Source organism: Chlorocebus sabaeus, chromosome 6 (genome assembly GCF_047675955.1).
Source record: "Chlorocebus sabaeus isolate Y175 chromosome 6, mChlSab1.0.hap1, whole genome shotgun sequence".
NCBI lineage: Eukaryota > Metazoa > Chordata > Mammalia > Primates > Cercopithecidae > Chlorocebus > Chlorocebus sabaeus.
Window position 1 is genome coordinate 5,757,661 of NC_132909.1, and position 20,021 is coordinate 5,777,681.

The 20,021-nt window shown below is 45.5% G+C and overlaps 1 protein-coding gene and 1 pseudogene across 12 annotated transcripts in view; both read left to right on the forward strand.

Annotated features, from left to right (window-relative positions):
- The first annotated feature begins 1,620 nt into the window (after positions 1–1,620).
- ZNF83 (zinc finger protein 83) overlaps positions 1,621–20,021 on the forward strand; it is a 30,396-nt gene continuing 11,995 nt past the window's right edge. For 2 of the 12 annotated variants that reach the window (XM_073016036.1, XM_007997927.3), the window contains exons 1-3: positions 1,621–1,703; positions 4,835–4,922; positions 16,367–16,493. In XM_073016036.1, coding sequence (XP_072872137.1) covers positions 4,908–4,922; positions 16,367–16,493 — 142 coding nt within the window. In that variant the 5' untranslated portion in view covers positions 1,621–1,703; positions 4,835–4,907. Of the gene's footprint in view, positions 1,704–2,025; positions 2,852–4,834; positions 4,923–16,366; positions 18,639–20,021 lie in introns of those variants that run through there. The other 10 variants (XM_073016041.1, XM_073016044.1, XM_073016042.1 and 7 more) reach the window with 8 other exon arrangements.
- On the forward strand, positions 4,935–15,634 carry LOC140711814 (Golgi apparatus membrane protein TVP23 homolog B pseudogene; annotated as a pseudogene).

The window sequence follows — 20,021 nt, forward strand, 5'->3', positions numbered from 1 at the left end:
CTTCCCTGAGGGCTGATTAGTGTTTATCTTGAAAACATGTATTTAATGGGTTGTATAGAACAGTGAGGTTGCTTTCTCTCTTTTCAACCTCTTAGCTGTTTGCCTCTATTTCCCATCACATTCTGGCTTAAGGCTTATTTATTAATAAAGTGGTTTTTATTTCTCTCACTATTATTGTCGTGAAGATGATTTCTCATTTGGGAGAAGATTTTTGTTTTGTTTTCCATTATATTTTCTCAAAATTTAAAGAGTAAAATAAGGAATATTTTTGGGGCCAGGCATGTGGCTCATGACTATAATCCCAGCACTTTGAGAGGCTAAGGCAGGCAGATCACTTGAAGTCAGAAGTTCGAGACCAACCTAGACAACATAGTGAAACCCCGTCTCTAAAAATTAGAGAGGAGGTTTTTAAAATACAAAATTAGCTGGGCGTGGTTGCGCGCGCCTGTAATGTCAACTACTCCAAAGAATGAGACAGGAGAATCGCTTCAACCCAGGAGACAGGGGCTGCAGTGAGCCCAGATCTCGCCACTGCATTCCAGCTTGGCCAACAGAGAAAACTCTGTCTCAAGAATAGAAAAAAGTAAATATAAAAAAGAAAATAAGCCAGGAGCGGTGGCTCACGCCTGTAATCCCAGCACTTTGAGAAGCCGAGGCGGGCAGATCACTTGAGGTCGGAAGTTTGAGACCAACCTGACCAACATGGAGAAATCCCGTCTCTACTAAAAATACAAAATTAGCAGGGCATGGTGGCACGTTCCTGTAATCCCAGCTACTTGGGAGATTGAGGCATGAGAATCGCTTGAACCCAGGAGACGGAGGTTGCGGTGAGCCGAGATCGCGCCATTGCTCTCCAGCCTGGGCAAGTAGAGCAAAACTCCATCTCAAAAAAAAAAAAAAAAAAAACCAGTAATAGATCTCTTACACAAATACGCTGGGACAACTAACTAGATATCCACGTGGAAAAGAATAATGTTGGATCCCTATGTAACAGCATCAAAAATGCTATTATAAAAAAAGCAAGAGAGAGAGAGACACGAGGAAGGGAGCCCTGGGGGAGGGGGTATTTGTCGAGGAGTCCAGGCCAGCCTTTGTAGCCCAGGCTGGCCTGGAGTCCCAGGCTCAGCGATCCTCCCTCCGCTGCTTCCTGAATAGCTGGGACCTCAGGCTCCCGCCCCCGCGCCAGCATCCCTGCTGTGTTTAAGCCGCAGGTGGTGACCTCACCTCTCCTTGGCCTGAGCACTCCATCCTGCATCTCAGGCAGTGGCCTGAGTCCCTGAAGCTAAGCACAGGGTGGATTCTCTCCCAAGTGAGAGAATAGAAAAGGAGACGACTTCTATTCGGTTCTGTGGGCTGTCAGCATGAAATCGTACTTTTCGCCCAGGCAGGGCTTTGCATTTCCCATTCTAGTTTGCATCTTCGTTCCAGACAATTCCAGGGCTCTTGAATCATGCCTCAGCCTTCCTGGTCGGTCTCGCCTCCAAAACCCGAAAAACAGACGCGCTGAGAGAGGCACAGGTCCTGCCCTGGCCCCGCCCTCTACCGGTTCTAAAGAGGAAAGTCTCTCCGCCTCCCGCCCCACCCCTACTCAAGGCCCCGCCCACCTCCTCGCGGGCCCTGCCCAGACCTGGCTTCCGTACTGCGCGTGCAGATTCGCGCAAACCCGGAAGCGGGTTTGGTGGAGTGAAGGTCACGCCGCGGCGGTGAGTTTCGCTCTTGTATTAAGTCTGGGCTTACCAGGTCCCCTGCGCTTCTATACCTGAAACATGGGGTCCCCACAGACCTGGAAATTTTCGCCCTTCTTCCTTCACCCAGGACAAATTGAGACGTCCCCATAAGAGTCCGGATATCGCTTCCTTTTGGGTTTAAAGTCGCCCTGAGGCTGGGCCGGCCCGGTCTTTCTGCTATAGGACAGTGTTACACTTCCTGTCGCGTAGTTTTTCTGCTCAAAACCATTTTCTGACTCCTCCCGCCCCGCGGTTTTTGAAGTCCTCACCCGAGAGCTGGATTCCCTCCCTGGGCGCCTCCCACCCTCGCCTTCGTAGGCCACTGGAGCGCAGCGCAGGGACCTCAGTCCCACGGAGGCCACGTCCTCTGCCTGGTCCTGGAATCCTGCAGATCCCCACCCTTGTCTTAAGACGCCCCCACCTCCCTCCTCGTGCCAGGCCCTGCAGTTCCCCAGGTCTCCCCTCTGCAGTCACCGCTTCCCCTGAGACCGCATTGGGGAGGTGCCCGGGGCCTGTCCTGTGATACGGGGTGTTCTTGCCTGCCCAGCTCCAGCCACTGGAAAATGCGCACCCCCGGGATGCAGGCTTCCTACTCCAAACCCTCCTGTGATTGTGTCGGCCAAAGGCTTCAGGAGACACAGCAGTAGAAAACCTGAGACAGAAAAAAGAAGAATGAGAAAGACCCATAACAGATGGCAAAGTAGAGGATAGGTGAAGGATTTGCCGAGAGACAGCAAAAGTGAAAAGAAAACGATAAGAAAGCAGGAGGAGAAAAGCAACTGGAGAAATGTAGAGAAAAGCTAGATGTACAGAGAGATGAAGGACAGCAATGTAGTAAGGGGCAGCAAAGAGGGAGGCTCATCAGAGGGAGGGAGAGGAGGAGGGATTTGGAGCCAGGACAGACAGAGCAGAGTGGTGCTGGTGGCAAGGAGAACAGAAGGAGAAGCACAGCAGGGAGGATACCTGAGGACTGGGGTTCCAGAGGGTGGGGACAGGGGTGTATAACAGGGAAGAGAGAATTTAACAGGGAGAGCAGAGGAGGCACAGAGATGGGAGAAGAGACGGAAATATATCAAGATTGAGGATGATCGAACGATTGGGGAGAAGGAGCAGCAAGAAGTTAGGTAAGTTGCGAGGATGGAGTAGAAGAGGTGGAAGAGAAGGAGTGGAGGGAAGAAGGGGATAAACAGCAGAAGAGGAGAGGGGTACAAAATGAGGAGCAGAATCCCAGCGAAATTAAAGAAAACAAGAGCTAGAGAGAGAAGGGGAGAATGAAAGATAGGTACAGAATTAGAAAGGGAAGCATAGTAATGAAGAAAGGGGCTGGGCGCAGTGGCTAACTCCTGTAATCCCAGCACTTTAGGAGACTGAGGCAAGAAGATTGCTTGAGTCCAGGAGTTCGAGTCCAGCTTGGTCCACATAGTGAGACCCCCATCTCTGCCAAAAAAAAAAATTAACTAGGCATGATGGTACGCACCTGTAGTCCCAGCTACTCTGAAGGCAGAGAAAGAAGGATCACTTGAGCCCAGGAGGTCCAGGCTGCAGTGAGGCGAGAGCATGTCACTGCACTCCAGCCTGGTCAACAGAGCAAGACCTGTCTCAAAAGAAAAAAAGGGGTGGGGGACTTTGGGTTTAGATGAGTGGGTGCGCTCATTGGATACGATTAGTCGTGACATGTTGACTTCTTTGTATATAATCTAGTAACTTAAAACTTGCTTAAATTATACAGATGAGATTGAGAGTTTTAAGAATCCTATCTATAAGATATGTACATTCTATAAATCTTGGCCTCAGAGGTTAGCTTCCACTTGGAATCCCTATTCAGCCAGAGTGGAGTGACTTATTCACTTGTGAGTCACTCTGTTCCCTATTCCCAGAGTGGGATAGGGAGTGGGGCAGTGAAGTGGGAAAAGAATTCCTTTCTGTTATCACATAATTTTTAACTTAATTAATTAACTAATATTAAGAGACAGGGTCTGGCCAGTTGCCTAGGCTGGAGTGCAGTGGCGTGATCTCTAACTGCAGCCTGGTCCTCCTGGGCTCAAGTAATCCTCCTACCTCAGCTTCCTGAGTAGCTGGGACCACAGTCATGAGCCACCAAGAAGCCCATCGTTGTTTTTTTTTTGTTTTGTTTTTGTTTTTTTGTAGAAACGAGGTTTCACTGTGTTCCCAGGCTGGTCTCAAAATCCTGGGCTCAAAGTATCCTCCTGCCTTGGCTGCCCAGAGTACTGAGATTACAGGAAAGAGCCACCGAACCTGGTCCACATAGTTTTTTGATTTTTTGTTTGTTTTAGATGGAATTTCCCAGCCTGGGAAAGGCTGGAGTGCAGTGGTGTGATTTTGGCTCACCACAATCTCAGATTCCCAGATTCTCGGGATTCTCTTGCCTCAGCCTCCCAAGTAGCTGGGATTACAGACGCCCACCAAGCCCAGCTACTTTTTGTATTTTTAGTTGAGACGGGGTTTCACCGTGTTGGCCAGGCTGCTCTCGAACTCCTGACGTCAAGCAATCCGCCCACCTTGGCCTTTCAGAGTGCTAGTATTACAGGCATGAGCCACCGCGACCGGCCCAATTTTTGTATTTTTAGTAGACAGAGTGTTTCAACATGTTGGCATGCTGGTCTCCATCTCCTGAGCTTAAGCAATTCTCCCACCTTGGCTTCCACAGTAGCTGGGACCATAGACACACAGACGTGCACCATCATGCCTGACTACGTTTTTGTATTTTTGGTAAAGATGGGGTTTCGCCATGTTGCCCAGGCTGATCTCAAACCCCTGAGATTAAGCGATCCACCCGCCTCGGCATCCCAGAGTGCTGGAATGACAGGCACGAGCCACTGCACCCAGCCTCTGGATGGCGTTTGGTCAGGGCTGGGTCTGTGCTGGGAAGAGGCGCTCATTTCAGCCCAGCTCCCCACTGCTGCAGCGTGTGTGGACTTCTCCAGGAGGGTGCGGGAGTTTTCCTGTAGGAGTTTATTGTCTCTGGTGCAGTGGGCAGCAGAGGGGACCATATTTCCCAGGGTGGGGTCTCCTTCGTATGTATGGTTGTGTTACAGGGACGGGTTGTGTTGATTCTGAGCAATAAACAACATATTTTTAACATTCAGGACTGACTTCTAAGGACTCTTGGTACGTGAAGAAGAAATCCAGAAAAGGAAGAGGAAAGCAGAGGAGTCAGGGATGGCTCTTCCTCAGGTGAGATGATATTTCGGTGGATTGTTCTGTCTCTTTCCTTTCAGAAACCCTAGGACTTGGAGTTGGGAATCTTCTCTGAGTCTGAAGCGTCCTGCCTGATAGGTTTGCTCACACTCACCCATGCCTTCCCTCAGTCCCTCTCATCTCACTTAGATTTTATCTCTTGTGACCCAGTGACATGAAGTTGGGAAGAGGCGGCACTGGGCATGGTCCTGGGAAGGGCTCACACCAGACATGGATGGAGACGGGGTGAGGGTCCCGTGGTGTCAGTGCTGTTGGGCAGCAGGGATTGTTCAGGGGCCACATCTGGATGCACTGTCAGCTCTCTGTGGACCAGGAGTAGAGCAGCTGCCAATGGAAGTCATCTATTAATGGGCACAAAGTATGTGGTAAATTCTAGAAAAGGAGACCAATAAAGGGAAATCTTTTCTCCCTGATTTTTTGCTATATTTTTAGGTAATTGAGTGAGTTACTGTGTTCCTGACTCCAAAAATCTTACTAATTAGAATGGAAAGTTCATACACAGACATGAATAATACAAGGTGTTTTATTCCGTCATTATTTTAAGAATATGAAATCAACCTAAATAATAACTAGAGATTCTTTTTTTTTTTTTTATTTTCTGAGACAGAGTCTTACTCTGTTGCCCAGGCTGGAGTAAAGTGGTGCGATCTCGGCTCACTGCAACTTCCGCCTCCTGGGTTCATGCCATTCTCCTGCCTCAGCCTCCTGAGTAGCTGGGACTACAGGCACCCGCCACCATGCCCGGCTAATTTTTTTTTTTTTGTATTTAGTAGAGACGGGGTTTCACTCTATTAGCCAGGAAGGTCTCGATCTCCTGACCTCGTGATCCTCCCGCCTCGGCCACCGAAGGAGCTGGGATTACAGGCGTGAGCCACTACACCTGGCCCGCTAGAGATTCTTTAAACCATTGTTAGCCCATTAAGCTCTTGGAGATTGTGGTGTTACTGTGGAGAGGCTTGTGAAACAGGTGTTTTCAGTAAAAATAGTTACAATTGGGGCCGCCATGTTGCAGCAGGATAGTAATGATGACACTGAAGATGTTTCACTGTTTGATGCAGAAAAGGAGATGACTAATAGACCAAGAAAATCCAAAATCAGACATCGAGTAGCAGCATTTTTCCACTTATTCTTTCGAGTCAGTGCAGTCGTCGTCTGTCTGCTCTGTGAGTTCCTCAGCAGCAGCTTTATTACCTGTATGGTGACAATTGTTGTGGTGGTGTGACTTTTGGGCAGTGAAGAATGTCACAGGTAGACTCATGGTTTGCCTACATTGGTGGAATCACATTGCTGAAGATGGAAAGAGCCACTGGGTATTTGAATCTAGAAAGGAGTCCTCTCGAGAGAATAAAACTGTGTCAGAGGCTGAATAAAGAATCTTTTGGTTGGGGCTTATTGCCTGTCCAGTGCTGTGGGTGATATTGCCTTTAGTGCACTCTTCTCCTTCAGAGTAGAGTGGTTGTTGGTGGTTATCATGGGTGTGGTGCTACAAGGTGCCAACCTGTATGGTTACATCGGGTGTAAGGTGGGCAGCAGAAAGAATTTAACCAGCATGGCTACTTCACATTTTGGAAAGCAGTTCTTATGACAAAACACTGGAGATGATCAGACTTCCTGAATAGAGAAAACTTATGTGCTTTGTTACATTGGGGAACAACTGAAGAGATTCTTGACTCTGAACCTTTTAGAGCTTAGTCCATGTTGCAACGAGGAGTGTTGGCTCTGTTTTTCCATTTAAAAACTTTATTTATAAAAAGGAAAAGTAGTTTTCATATTAAGTTTTTATTTGCTTTCCAGCATTTGGGGCTAGAAAGTATATGTTGGCACTAGAAACATTGTCAGGATTTATTCTGTGGTGTAGGTGTGCACGTGTTCCATAGGTATGCACACAGCCGTGTAATATCAGTATATCCCAAGTTAATGAAAGTGGTCATTTACATAGGTAATGGAGACCTTTGCATTTTGATCCATAAAACATAGGAGGATGTTCTTAGTCTGTCTCAAAGTTCTATGTGTTTACATATTATTTCTGTAGACTATTTTCAGGAGCAAATGTTGCTTCCATGGTAAGAGTGAACACTTTGGCTTATGTATAAGTTAGAAATTATTGTTAGTTTTCAATTTGTACTTCATGGGGAAATTTCTTAGACATATGCAAGCAAGTGAAAACAATTAGGGCCAGTGGTATTAATTATTTTCTAAAATTTTATTTTTATTTGGAAGAAGTCATTTACTTAAGGCCCAGTTAATATAAATGGAATCATCATAGTTTGTTTAAGGAATACCCAGAGATTGCTGCTGTTCTATTTATTTTACAGAAAGAACAGCTAGATTGAAAGCTTTTCAGTGGACCTTGAGCTAATAGATCTTTTACCACTAGAAGAGCATTATTCTCATGTCATAATGAGAATAATCATTTACATACTTGGCATATTAAATGCCTAAAAGATATTTTATTTTCTGAATCTATTTTTTTCTTGCTATAAGGGGATATTGTAAATTATGCATTTGTATTAATGGTATTTCTTAAAGCATTCTGTGTAACTGTAAACCAATCCAGAGACTATTGTAGGCATTTGTAAATTCTGTTATAGGTATTATAAACTTTGTTGAAGTCTTAATCAGCAGGTTATGTTGTGAATATATTCGTACATTGTTAAAATAGTTTTTAAGATTATTTGTTTAATTGAATAAGTGTCTTATTGGAGTGATAACTTTGAAGGTGCAAAACTTTATATTTGTATAAAATTCTGTTTACAAGGAAAAAAAAAGTTACAATTTTTCTCAACAATGGGAGAAGTACTTTCATATCCTAGACGATTGAGCCATATTCTCATTCCACCTATCATTATTATTATTATTATTATTATTATTGTTTTGAGATGGAGTCTTGCTCTGTCACCCAGGCTGGGGTACAGTGGCATGATCTCGGCTTACTGCAACCTCTACCTTCCAAGTTCAAGTGATTCTCCTGCCTCAGCCTCCCGAGTACCTGAGATTACAGGCATGTGCCACCACACCTGTCTAATCTTTTTGTACTTTTAGTAGACACGGGGTTTCATCATGTTGGCCAGGCTGGTCTTGAATTCCTGATCTCAGGTGATCCTTCCGCCTCAGCCTCCTATTGTGCTGGGATTACAGGTGTGAGCCACGGTGCCCAGCCCCACCAATTATTAGTAAATATATACGTTTACACTTAAACATCACATGATGTATGTATTTGTTATTTATTTTGAGAGCGTTTTACTCTTGTTGCCCAGTCTGGAGTGCAATGGTGTGATCTTTGCTCACTGCAACCTCCACCTTTTGGATTGAAGTGATTCTCCTTCCTCAGCCTCCTGAGTAGCTGGTACTACAGACATGCGTCACCATGCCCAGCTAATTTTTTATTTTTAGAAGAGATGAGGTTTCTCCATGTTGGCCAGGCTGGTCTCGAACTCCCGACCTCAGGTGATCCACCTGCCTTAGTCCTCCCAAAGTGCTGGGATTACAGGCATAAGCCACCACACCTGGCCAATGAATATATTTGTTTTGTGGTAAAACTAAGCAAAGCTGCATCTAAGTCCCTTGGCCACAAAGCATCTCCTTTCTCTGTCACGTCCTCCACCCTCTTTCCAACCTCACTGGGGAGCCGCTACCGTCAATTCCGTGCCATGTGTCAGAGCAAGTCTTGTATATGTGTACTTCTGCATTGTTATAAGACTTCAGAAAAAAATCAGTAAATTTCTTAATATTCATTTTTTAACTTTAGGTTTGGCGCTACATGTGAAGGTTTGTTACACAGGTAAACTCGTGTCATTGGGGTTTTGTTGTACAGAATATTTCATCACTTTGGCATTAAGCCCAGTACTCAATAGTTATTTTTTTATGTAGTTTTTTGAGACTCAGTTTTGCTCTTCTTGCTCAGGCCAGAGTATACTGGCATGATCTCAGCTCATTGCAACTTCCACCTCCTAAGTTCAAGGGATTCTCCTGCTTCAGCCTCCTAAGTAGCTGGGATTACAGGCGTGAGCCACCATGCCCAGCCCCAAACAGTTTTTTTTTTTTTTTGCGCCTCTCCTTCCTCCCACCCTCCACCCTTAAGCAGACTGCAGTGTCACACTTGTCCGTGTGAAGTGACCACCAAACAGGTTTTGTGTGAGCAACAAGACTGTTTATTTCACCTGGGTGCAGGCGCACTGAGTGCGAAAAAGAAGTCAACAAAGGGAGATACAGGGGTAGGGCAGTTTTATAGGACTGGGGTAAGCAGTGGAAAATTACAGTTAAAGGTGGTTACCTATTATCAGCAGAGAAGGGGGTCACAGGGTGCATGGTGGGAGATCATAAGACTTATTGTCCAGAAGAAGAATGTCTCAAGGTCGATCGATTGATCAGTTGGGGCAAGGCAGGGACAAGTCGTCATGGAATGTCGTAAGGTTGGTCAATCAGTTAAGACAGGAGCTGGCTGTTTCACGTTTGTACTTTTTGGTTGCCTCAGACCATCTGGATGTATACATGCAGTCTTGGGCTCAGAGGCCTTACATTCCTCTTATATTAATAAGAAAAATAAAACAGTGGTGAGGTGTTGGGGTGGCAAAAATTTTGAGGGGTGGTATGGAGAGATAATGGGTGATGTTTCTCAGGGTTGCTTCAAGTGGGATTAGGGGCTGCATGGGCACCTTAAGGAAAATTTTATAATCAGTTACAAGGAATAGAGATTTAGGCTGTGGGGAGATCTTGGTGCAGAGGATGGTACTGTGGGGTTGTTCAAAGTAGCATTTGTTGTATAAAATGATTGGTGATGGTCTGAATGTGGTTTTGAATGAATTGAGAAATGAAATGGAAGACACAAGGCCTGAATAAGACAAGGAGAAAAACAGGTACCAGGGGACTAAGAATAGGGAGCAGCCAAGACACTCAGTTAGAAAGTGTCCAGGTGGGTCCAGAGTAATTATTTGCGTGGTTGGCAAGTTTTTGGACTCTATCCTTGAGTTTTTTTATGTTGTCATATACCAGGCCAGACTGATTTAGGTGAAAACAATACTCTTCATTTAAAAATATACGGAGTCCTCCTTTTTCAGCAGTAAGTCGAGGCCTCAGCGATTTTGGAGGACAACTGCGGCTAAGAGTCGACTTGGCCTGAAGGACTGATAAGTTTGTGATATATCTGTAATGCTAGTAGAAATGTCATTTGAAAGGCTATGGAAGGTTGTAACAGAAGTTGAAACGCCTGCCATTCCAGCTCCAAGGGCAATAGTGGATGCAGAAAGTCCTAACCCTACAAGTAGAGGGATTAGAGGAATAACTCTTTTTTTGTCTGGTTGGTGTCATGAGCAGGACAGGAAGTTGTTCAGTCCCAGTTGCAAACTGAATTTTGGGAATAAGAAAAACGAGTGTACCTGTACCTGTCCAATTAGCAGGTAGACACATGTAAGTGGAGGAGCCACAGGAGAAGGGGTCTTGTGCAATGCAAAATTGGAAATACAAAAAGATGAGGAGTACTAAAAGAGGTGTCTTGTACCCAGACTCCTAGGGATCCAGCTAGGGCGGCAGCCATCAGAGGTTGTAATGGGGACTGATGGGGTAATTGTATAGAGGGGGAGGTTCGATTTTCTTGGTGTTTGAGAAAGTGTCAAGTGTCTACGAGCAACATTTCACTGTTATTTATGGGGCTGGGTATAAGTAAACAAGAAGAGGCCCTGGGAGGAGAGTCTGAAGAGGAAGGGGAAGGTAGCCAAGGATGGAGTGAAATACAGGGTAAATGTTCTCCTAAGCAATAGTAACTGCTAATGTTTTTAAGTTTGCCAGTATTGATAGAGGGCTTATCTGTAATACAGAGCTGGAAGGCCCCAATTGTTTCAGTGATATGTGTAGTTGGGCTGTGTTTCAGTGATATGTGTAGTTGGGCTTTGGAGATGAAGAGTGAAGGAGCATTGAGAAGGTGAAAGGTTACCCAAGGGAATTCCAGTGGGTCTTTACCGAGAGATGCATAATGGAGCAGCCACAAGAATAGTAACTTGTGTTGTGGGGAGTCCAAATATGAGGGGAGTATCTTTGCAGCAAGATACCGTCCTGCTCCTTCAACATTTTCCAAAGGATATCAGGTATCCCCCTCCAAAGCTCAAATTTCTTCCCCATCCATTACCCACCTTGGCATAATTCTTCATGAAAACACTCATGCTCTCCCTGCCAACTGTGTCCGGATGATCTCTCAAATCCCAACCCAAGCTTTGTGAAGACTCAAAGGAGGGATTACGGAGTAGGTCATTAATGTTTGGAATAAGGTAGGAAGCAGAGGAGTGGAAAGAAAGTAAATGATGAAAAAGAGCTTGGCTGAAGTAATGAGGGCTATCCCGGAAACTTTGTGGCAGTACAGCCCAGGTAAGCTGCTGGAACTGATGGGTCTCAGGTTCAGTCCAGGAAAAAGCAAAGAGGGGCTGAGACAAGGTGTGCAGGGGAATAGTTGTGAGACTGAGGCAGGAGAATGGTGGGAACCTGGGAGGCAGAGCTTGCAGTGAGCCAAGATCACACCACTGCACTCCAGCCTGGGTGACAGAGCCAGACCCTGTCTCAAAAAAAAAAAAAAAAAAAAGATCAAGAATGGAATAGTGAGTTGTGGAGGGAGATATTGAGGACAAAAGAGTGTACCGGTTGGGCACCACAGGGTGGATAGGCAAAACAATTCGGTTTAAAAGGCACATATCCTGAACCAATCTGTAAGACTTGTCCATTTTTTGGACAGGTAAAATGGAATTGTAAGGAGAGTTTGTAGACTTTAGAAGCTCATGCTGTAGAAGGCGAGTGATAACAGGCTTTAATCCCCTTAAAGCCTGTTGTGGGATGGGATACTGGTGTTGAGCAGGGTAAGGGTGATTAGGTATGGGTGTGTGATTGGTTGCCAGGGAGGGAGTAGAGGTGTCCCATACCTGTGGGTTAATGTCAGGGGAGACAAGAGGAAGACGTGAAGGTAGCTTTGGGTTGGAAAGAAGGGCAGCAATGAGATGTGGCTGTAGTCCAGGAACAGTCAGGGAAGCAGGTAATTTGGTTAAAATGTCTCAGCCTAATAAGGGAACTGGGCAGGTGGGGATAACAAAGGAGTGCATAAAAGAATATTGTTCAAGTTGGCACCAAATTGGTAAGTTTTAAAGGGTCTAGCAGCCTGGCCTTCAATACCCACAACAGTTATGGAGGCAAGGGAAACAGGCCCTTGAAAAGAAGGTAATGTGTAGTGAGTAGCCCCTATATCAATTAAACAGGGGATGGACTTATGCTCCACTGTGACAGTTACCCAAAGCTTGGCATCCCTGATGGTCCAGGGGTCTTCCGAGGTGATGGGGCAGTGTCAGTCTTCAGCTGCTAAGCTGAGCAGATCTGGGAAGTAGTCAGTCAAAGAGCACGGGGCCAGAGCTTTAGGGGCTCTAGGAGTGGCTGCTGGGTGAGCTGGGCGTCTGATTTCCAGTGGGTCCCTGAACAGATGGGACATGGCTTGCGAGGAATCCCTGGCTGCAGGCATTCCTTGGCCCAGTGGCCAGATTTCTGGCACCTGAAACAGGATCCTGAGGGAGGAGGTCCTGTAGGAATGCCTGACCACTGCACCTTAGGCATTTTGAAGTTCTTGTGTGCTGGAGGTGCAGCTTAGTTTTGTCTCACAGCAGAGGCAAGCAATTGTAACTCAGAAATGCATTGCCACTTGGCTGCCTCCTATTATTTCACACCTTAAAGACGAGATTGATTAATTCCTGTTGTGGGGTTTGAGGAATGGATTCCAATTTTTGAAGCTTTTTTCTAATGTCAGGAGCTGACTGGTTGATAAAATGCATATTGAGAATGAGATGGCCTTCTGACCCTTCAGGGTCTAGGGCTGTGAAGTGTCTCAGTGTTGCTGCCAGATGAACCATGAACTAGGCTGGGTTTTCATCTTTACCTTGGGTAGTTTAAGTTTGTCATAATTAACAGCTTTGAAATCTGCCTTTTTAAGCACTTCAACTAGGCAGGAAATCATATAATCTCACCTACCTACACCTGGCGAGCCTGTCTGGTATTCCCACTTGGGATCTTCTTGGGCAACTATACTGATGCCTTCTTGAAGGTCTTGCTCATGATGACAGTGGCTGTCAGTGTGGGACTGGGCTAGGGTATAAACTCTATCTCGCTCATCTGGGGAAAGGGTAGAAGTTAGGATGACATTTAAGTCACTCTAGGTTAAGTTGTAGTACTCAGTTAAATACTGGATTTCCTGTATATCTTTAATGAGGTCTCATGAGAAGGGGCCCTAAGCACTGATTAATTTGGGAAAGGTCTGATAGAGAAAATGGTACATGCACTCTGACGATGCCCTCAGCTCCAGCCACCTCTTGAAGAGGAAATTGTTGGGCAGGTGGGGGAATATTCGCTGCAGAACGAAATTGTAAGCCAAACTGGGTGTGGGGAGGGGAGGTGACAGCAGGGCTATAAGGTGGGAGAGCAGAGGCTGAAGAAGAATCAGATCTTGATTCAGCCTGCTGAGGAGTGGCCTGGGAAGGGGGAGAGAGGAAAGAGGGGTCTGCAGAAAAGGAGGATTCAGAAGACTCAGCAGCACTTGGGTTTGGGACTGAAGGGACAGGCGGGAGGGAAAGAAGGATTTGGGACTGGGAGCAAAGTGTAAAAAATGCCTGGACATAAGGCACCTCAGACCATTTGCCCATCTGATGACAAAAATTACTTAGGTCTTGTAGGATGGAGAAATAAAAAGTGCCATTCTCTGGCCATTTAGAGCCATTATCAAGTTTGTATTGGGGCCAAGCAGTGTTGCAGGAGAAAATAAGATGCTTAGGTTTTAGATCAGGTGGGAGTTGAAGAGGTTTCAAGTTTTTAAGAACACAGGCTTAAGGGGGAAGGAGGAGGAATGGAGGGCGGATGGTTGCCCATAGTAAAAAGATAAGTTTAGAGAAAAGCGGGGTAGAGACACAAGTGGGGGGTGGTACTTGCTGCCCAGAGGCAGTGGTACTTGCCACCAAGGTGGAGGATCAAGGCAGGTGTCCCTGCGGTGATCAAACAAATCTGAAATGTGGGTGAATAATCAGGCAGGCATCCCTACAGTGATTAAACACTAAGGGAAGACTGTCTTCCCAAGTCCGTGACCAGCGCCGGAGTTTTGGGTTCATGGATAAAACAAGTATCCTCTGTCTCTACCAGAAAAGGAAAGGAACTGAAATTAAGGGAAGGGAGAGACTGAAAGGCAGTGCTGAAATTGAAAGAAGAAAAAGGTTTAAGGATAGTGAGAAAAGTTGGAGAAGAGAGTAAAAAGACCACTTACCCAATTTGAATCCTTGGGCTGGTTTGTCTGAGGACCCGAGGTCGTAACGTAGGTGGATCTCCTCATGGAGTGGGGGCCAGGACAGGAGGTCAGTCTCCCGAAGGAGTCCTCCTGTCCTGGGTCTCACCAAATGTCATGCATGTCCGTGTGAAGAGACCACCAAACAGGTTTTGTGTGAGCATCAAGGCTGCTTATTTTACCTGGGTGCAGGCAAGCTGAGTCCGAAAAAGGAGTCAGCAAAGGGAGATAAATGAGAGGCAGTTTTATAGGACTGGGGTAAGCAGTGGAAAGTTACAGTTAAAGGTGGGTTATCTATTGTCAGCAGAGGAGGGAGTCACAAGGTACATGGTGGGGAGATCATAAGACTCATTGTCCAGAAAAAGAATGTCATGAGGTTGATCCATCAATCAGTTGGGACAGGACAGAAACAAGTCATAATGGAATGTCATAAGGTTGGTCAATCAGTTAAGACAGGAGCTGACTGTTTCACTTCCTTTGTACTTTTCGGTTGCCTCAGGCCATCTGGATGTATACATGCAGGCTTGAGCTCAGAGGCCTGACGCCCAGTGTCTGTTGTTGTTCTTTGTGTTTTAGTAAATATTTTTACTCTGATATTTGATCCTGCTGGTTGTGAAAATTTACACGTTCTCATGTTAGTAAACATGGCTACCTTCCTCTTTGACACCTGCATGGAAATTGGCTGAATGACATGTGGGTCCTTTGTGACTTTTCTCTGTATAAAGAGTGTCATAGTCACTGCCTCTGTGCTCGCCTGCATTACTACCAATATCTGAGGATTCCTCCAGGGAAGGCTGTTAAAAGAGTGATTGCTTCTAGGATGGGTAATCTGCTGTTTTCTTAGATCTGAACAGATTCCCCCTGCCCCCAACTGCCAAAATATCCTTTTCCACCAAGATGAGATTCCTCTTCAGTTAAACAAAACTTGCTACTTTTTATATTTTTAAAACCTTTATATATATATACACACACACGTACATATTTTGAAAATCTGGGGAAAATGACAACCCTTTGCATTCAACTCTAGTTTTTTGTGAGTCTGTGTATATTTTATTATTTTGTGGATATATATATACAAAATGTTTGTTTGTACTTTGAGTAATTTTGTTTTCATGTATTTTATTTTGAGATGGGGCCTCACTTTGTTGCCCAGGCTGAAGCTCAGTGGTGCTATCATAGCTCACTGCAACCTCTACCCTCAGGGTAAAGACATCCTCCCACCTCAGCCTTCCAAGCAGCTGGAACCATAGATGCCTGCCACCATGCCCAGCTAAATTTTTTAATTTTTTATTTATTATTTTTTGAGATGGAATTTCTGTTGAACAGGCTGGAGTGCAGTGGTGTGATCTTGGATTACTGCAACCTCTGCCTCCCAGGATCAAGGAAGTCTCCTGCCTCAGCCTCCTGTGTAGCTGGGATTACAGGCATGAGCCATTGAGCCCGGCTGACATTTCACTGTGAATATTGTCATCTTTGAAGGCATTACTCATGCTCTATCTCATCTAGATATACTGAGTGTGACTTGGTGTGTCAATAAAAATTTCTAACATTTCTTTTTTTCTTTTTGAGACAGAGTCTGTGTTGCCCAGGTTGGAGTGCAACTGTGCGATCTCGGCTCACGCAACCTCCACCTCCCGGGTTCAAGCAATTCTCCTGCCTTAGCCCCCTGAGTAGCTGGGACTACAGGCATCTACCACTATGTCCAACTAATGCTTGTATTTTTAGTAGAGACAGAGTTTCACCAGATTGTCCAGGCTAGTCTCAAACTTCTGACCTTGTGATCCACCTGCCTCAGCCTCCCAAAGTGTTGGGATTACAAGTGTGAGCCACTGCACCTGGCCAAAAGTTTTTAACTTTTCTATAATGGGAACCAGGCATTTATTATTTATTTGAGCGTCTCTTGTATTCTTCACAAACATAAGAAATTTATACGGAGAGGGTATTATGACCTCTTCAAAAAGTATAATAAAACACCACTGGGAAGACATCATGTTGTGAAAAATCCCATACTCAGATTTGTCAGAACATTCACTACAATTAAATCCTTGTCGTCACCACTCTCCTCTTCTCACTTCTGTAAAGACAAGAACTCCTCCCATAAGCATTTGGTTAAAATGTGTTTTCATTTCAGGGTCTACTGACATTCAGGGATGTGGCCATAGAATTCTCTCAGGAGGAGTGGAAATGCCTGGACCCTGCTCAGAGAACTTTATACAGAAACGTGATGTTGGAGAATTATAGGAACCTCGTCTCCCTGGGTGAGGATAACTTCCCTCCAGAGGTGGGGGTGTGCCCTTGCATATCTTTGTATTTTCTCCTGTTGCCTCCTGGGAGCCCCATCCTTGCTTGACTAAAATGGAAGCTGTATTGATTTCAAAATGAAAAGCATCATGATGTAGCATCTGGACTTTCAGTGTGCCCTTTGTTTAGATGTTCTGCATTCTTCATGATAGTTCAGTGGGGTTTCCAGAAGTAAAGTAGGCTTAAAACCTTATGGCTGGCAAGGCATGGTGACTCATGCCTGTAATCCGAGCACTTTGGGAGGCCAATGCTTGTGGATCACTTCAGGTTAAGAGTTCGATACCAGCCTCACCAACATGGTGAAATGTCGTGTGGTGGCACACGCCTGTAATCCCAGCTACTAGAAAGGCTGAGGTAAGATTATCACTTGAACCTGGGAGGCAATGGTTGCAGTGAGCTGAGAACACGCCACTGCACTCCAACCCTGGCAACAGAGCGAGACTCTGTCTCAAAAAACAAAAACAAAACCTTATGGCAGACTTTAAAGATATCCAGATTTCTGTTTGCTACTCCTGTGCTTTCGATTCAGTAGTTCTTGGAAGAGAGCTTGATGTCCACACATTACAATGCTCTTTAAGGATTCAGAATAAGGCAGGCAATGGAGGAATTTGAAATATTTTCCTAGGTCCATCTGTAATGTCTTCTTTCCTACAGAAACGTAGGGCTGGGGCTCTAGAAAAGCTCCAACATGTCATGTTTCCTACTTTTTACAAGCAGGAGTCTCTTTCTGACCTGTTGGAGCAAGGCAAAGAGCCCTGGACTATGTAACATAAAGTGAAAATAGCAAAAAAAATTCAGATGGGTGGGGATTATTTATTATTATTATTTTTTTGAGCCAGAGTCTCACTCTGTCACCCAGGCTGGAGTGCAGTGACACGATCTCAGTTCACCGCAACCTCCACCTCTTGGGTTCAAGCAGTTCTCCTGTCGCAGCCTCCTGAGTAGTTGGGACTGCAGGCACATGCCACCACGCCCAGCTAATTCTTGTATTTTTAGTAGAGACGGGATTTCACCAGTTTGGCCAAGATGGTCTCCTTGTGATCCACCTGCCTCGGCCTCCCAAAGTACTGGGGTTACTTACAGGCATGAGCGGCTGGGAATGTTTTACAGATGTAAACACAGGTAAGAGGTCAGATGGGCAGAGTGGAAGCTCCATCTTCAAATAGTGTGTGGGGAAACTCTTTGCAAGTGAGAGAATTCTATGGGAAAAGCATCATTTAAATCCTGAGATCTCTGAATGGACATATTTCTTTGCCCCACTTATCCCTCTGCTCGCTCTTTTTCTCTTTTCTTTTTACAGGTATGCACCACCACCACACCTATTTTTAATAGCGCTATTTTTAATAGCGACGAGGTTTTGCCATGTTGGCCAGATTGGTCTCGAACTACCAACCTCAGGTGATTTGCCTGCCTCAGCCTCCCAAAGTGCTGGGATTACAGGGGTGAGCCACCACGCCTGTGCCCTGTGCTCTTGAGACGTGTGTTAGTTTGACCTTTTGCCCTCTAGTGGTGCTGCTGCAGCTCAGAGACAAAGGCAGGGTGTTTATCCTGATGAGCAGCACCCTGTCATCTGGCTTCTGTCACCTCTTTGTTTTCTTGACTCTGCGGCACAGGGCGGGCTGTGTCAAAGGGGTCTCTTTCCCCTGTGGTCTCTCCTTCTGTACTTGATTCCATCTGATGCTCCATTCTCTGTCCCTATAGATCAGAACTGCCCCGTCCCTCTAGATACACCTGCCCCTTGACCTATTCAGGTTCCATCCCATTTCCTGTACTTGGAACACCTAATTAGGAGATAGAAAAATCTGGGCTGCTCTTCCTTTGCATCTGGGGCGCAGGATACTGCACAGAGCCCTCTGTACTTGTTCAAATAGTCTGGTTGTCTATTTGAAATAGGAAAAATGGCCACATGCAGTGGCTGCCTGTAATCCCATCACTTTGAGAGGCTGAGGCAAGCGGAACACTTGAGGTCGGGGGTTTGAGACCAGCCTGGCCAACATAAAACCCTGTTTTTACTAAAAATACAAAAAGTAGTCGGGCGTGGTGGCGGGTGCCTGTAGTCAGGAGACTGAGGCAAGAGAATCTCTTCAACATGGGAGAAAGAGGTGAGCTGAAATCATGCTGAATCTATACGTTGGATTTGTTGAATATGTGCCTATAAATAGAATTCATAGGTCATTCAGTTTGACAAATTTCATAAGATACATTATAAGAGATGTAAACCTGCTTCCTTCCCACCTTATCATACTGACTTTTAAAAATCTCTTCCATTTTTGCTGCACAATTGCAATTTTTCCCAGAGTTGAAGATAGGGTACTGTTTTTTTTTTTTTTTTTTTTTTTTGAGACCGAGTCTTGCTCTGTCATCAGACTGGAGAGCAATGGCACGATCTTGGCTCACTACAACCTCTGCCTCCCAGGTTCAATTGATTCTCCTACCTCAGTCTCCTGAGTAGTTGTGACTACAAGCATGCACCACCATGCCCGGCTAATTTTTTCATTTTTAGTGGAGACAGGGTTTCATCATGTTGGCCAGAATATTCTCGATCTCTTGACTTCGCGATCTGCCTGCCTCTGCCTCCCAAAGTGCTGGGATTACAGGTGTGAGCCACCATGCCCAGGCAAGGATGCAATATTATTAATGCTCTTTATTAAATCAGTTCTTTTCCACTAAAGTCAAAATTTTAACTGATGAACTATAATTATATATTTTTTCACATGGAGTCTTGCTCTGTTGCTCAGGCTGGAGTACAGTGGCATGATCTCTGCTCACTGCTATCTCCTCCTCCTAGGTTCAAGTCATTCGACTGCCTCAGCCTTTCCAATAGCTGGGATTACAGGTGCCAAACTCCACGTCCAGCTAATTTTTGTCTTTTTAGTAGACAGGGTTTCATCATGTTGACCAAGCTGGGTTTGTACTCCTGACTTCAGGTGATCCACCTGCCTGAGCCTCCCAAAGTGTTGGGATTACAGGTGTGAGCCACTGCTCCCGGCCTACTGTCACTTATTAACATATTATATTTCTGACCACCTCAATATCCACAGTACTCTCTCAGACCCCACACTACTCTCATTATGTAAGGAAAGACACATGCTTATCCATTGGACAGTCTTCTCAGGACACAGCCTAAACCAATGTCTGCTCTGTATGATGGCTGACATGCCACTGTCTAAATTTTACTTTAAGTTCTGGGGTACATGTGCAGAATGTGCAGGTTTGTTACGTAGGTATACATGTGCCATGGTGATTTGCTGCACCCATCAACCCGTCATCTAGGTTTTAAGCCCTGCATGCATTAGGTGTTTTTCCCAATGTTCTCCCTCCTCTTGCCCCCCACCCCGATAGGCCCTGCTGTATGTTGTTTCTGTCCCTGTGTCCACGTGTTCTAATTGTTCAACTCACTTATGAGTCAGAACATGCAGTGTTTGGTTTTCTGTTCCTGTGTTAGTTTGCTGAGCATGATGGCTTTCAGCTTCATCCATGTCCCT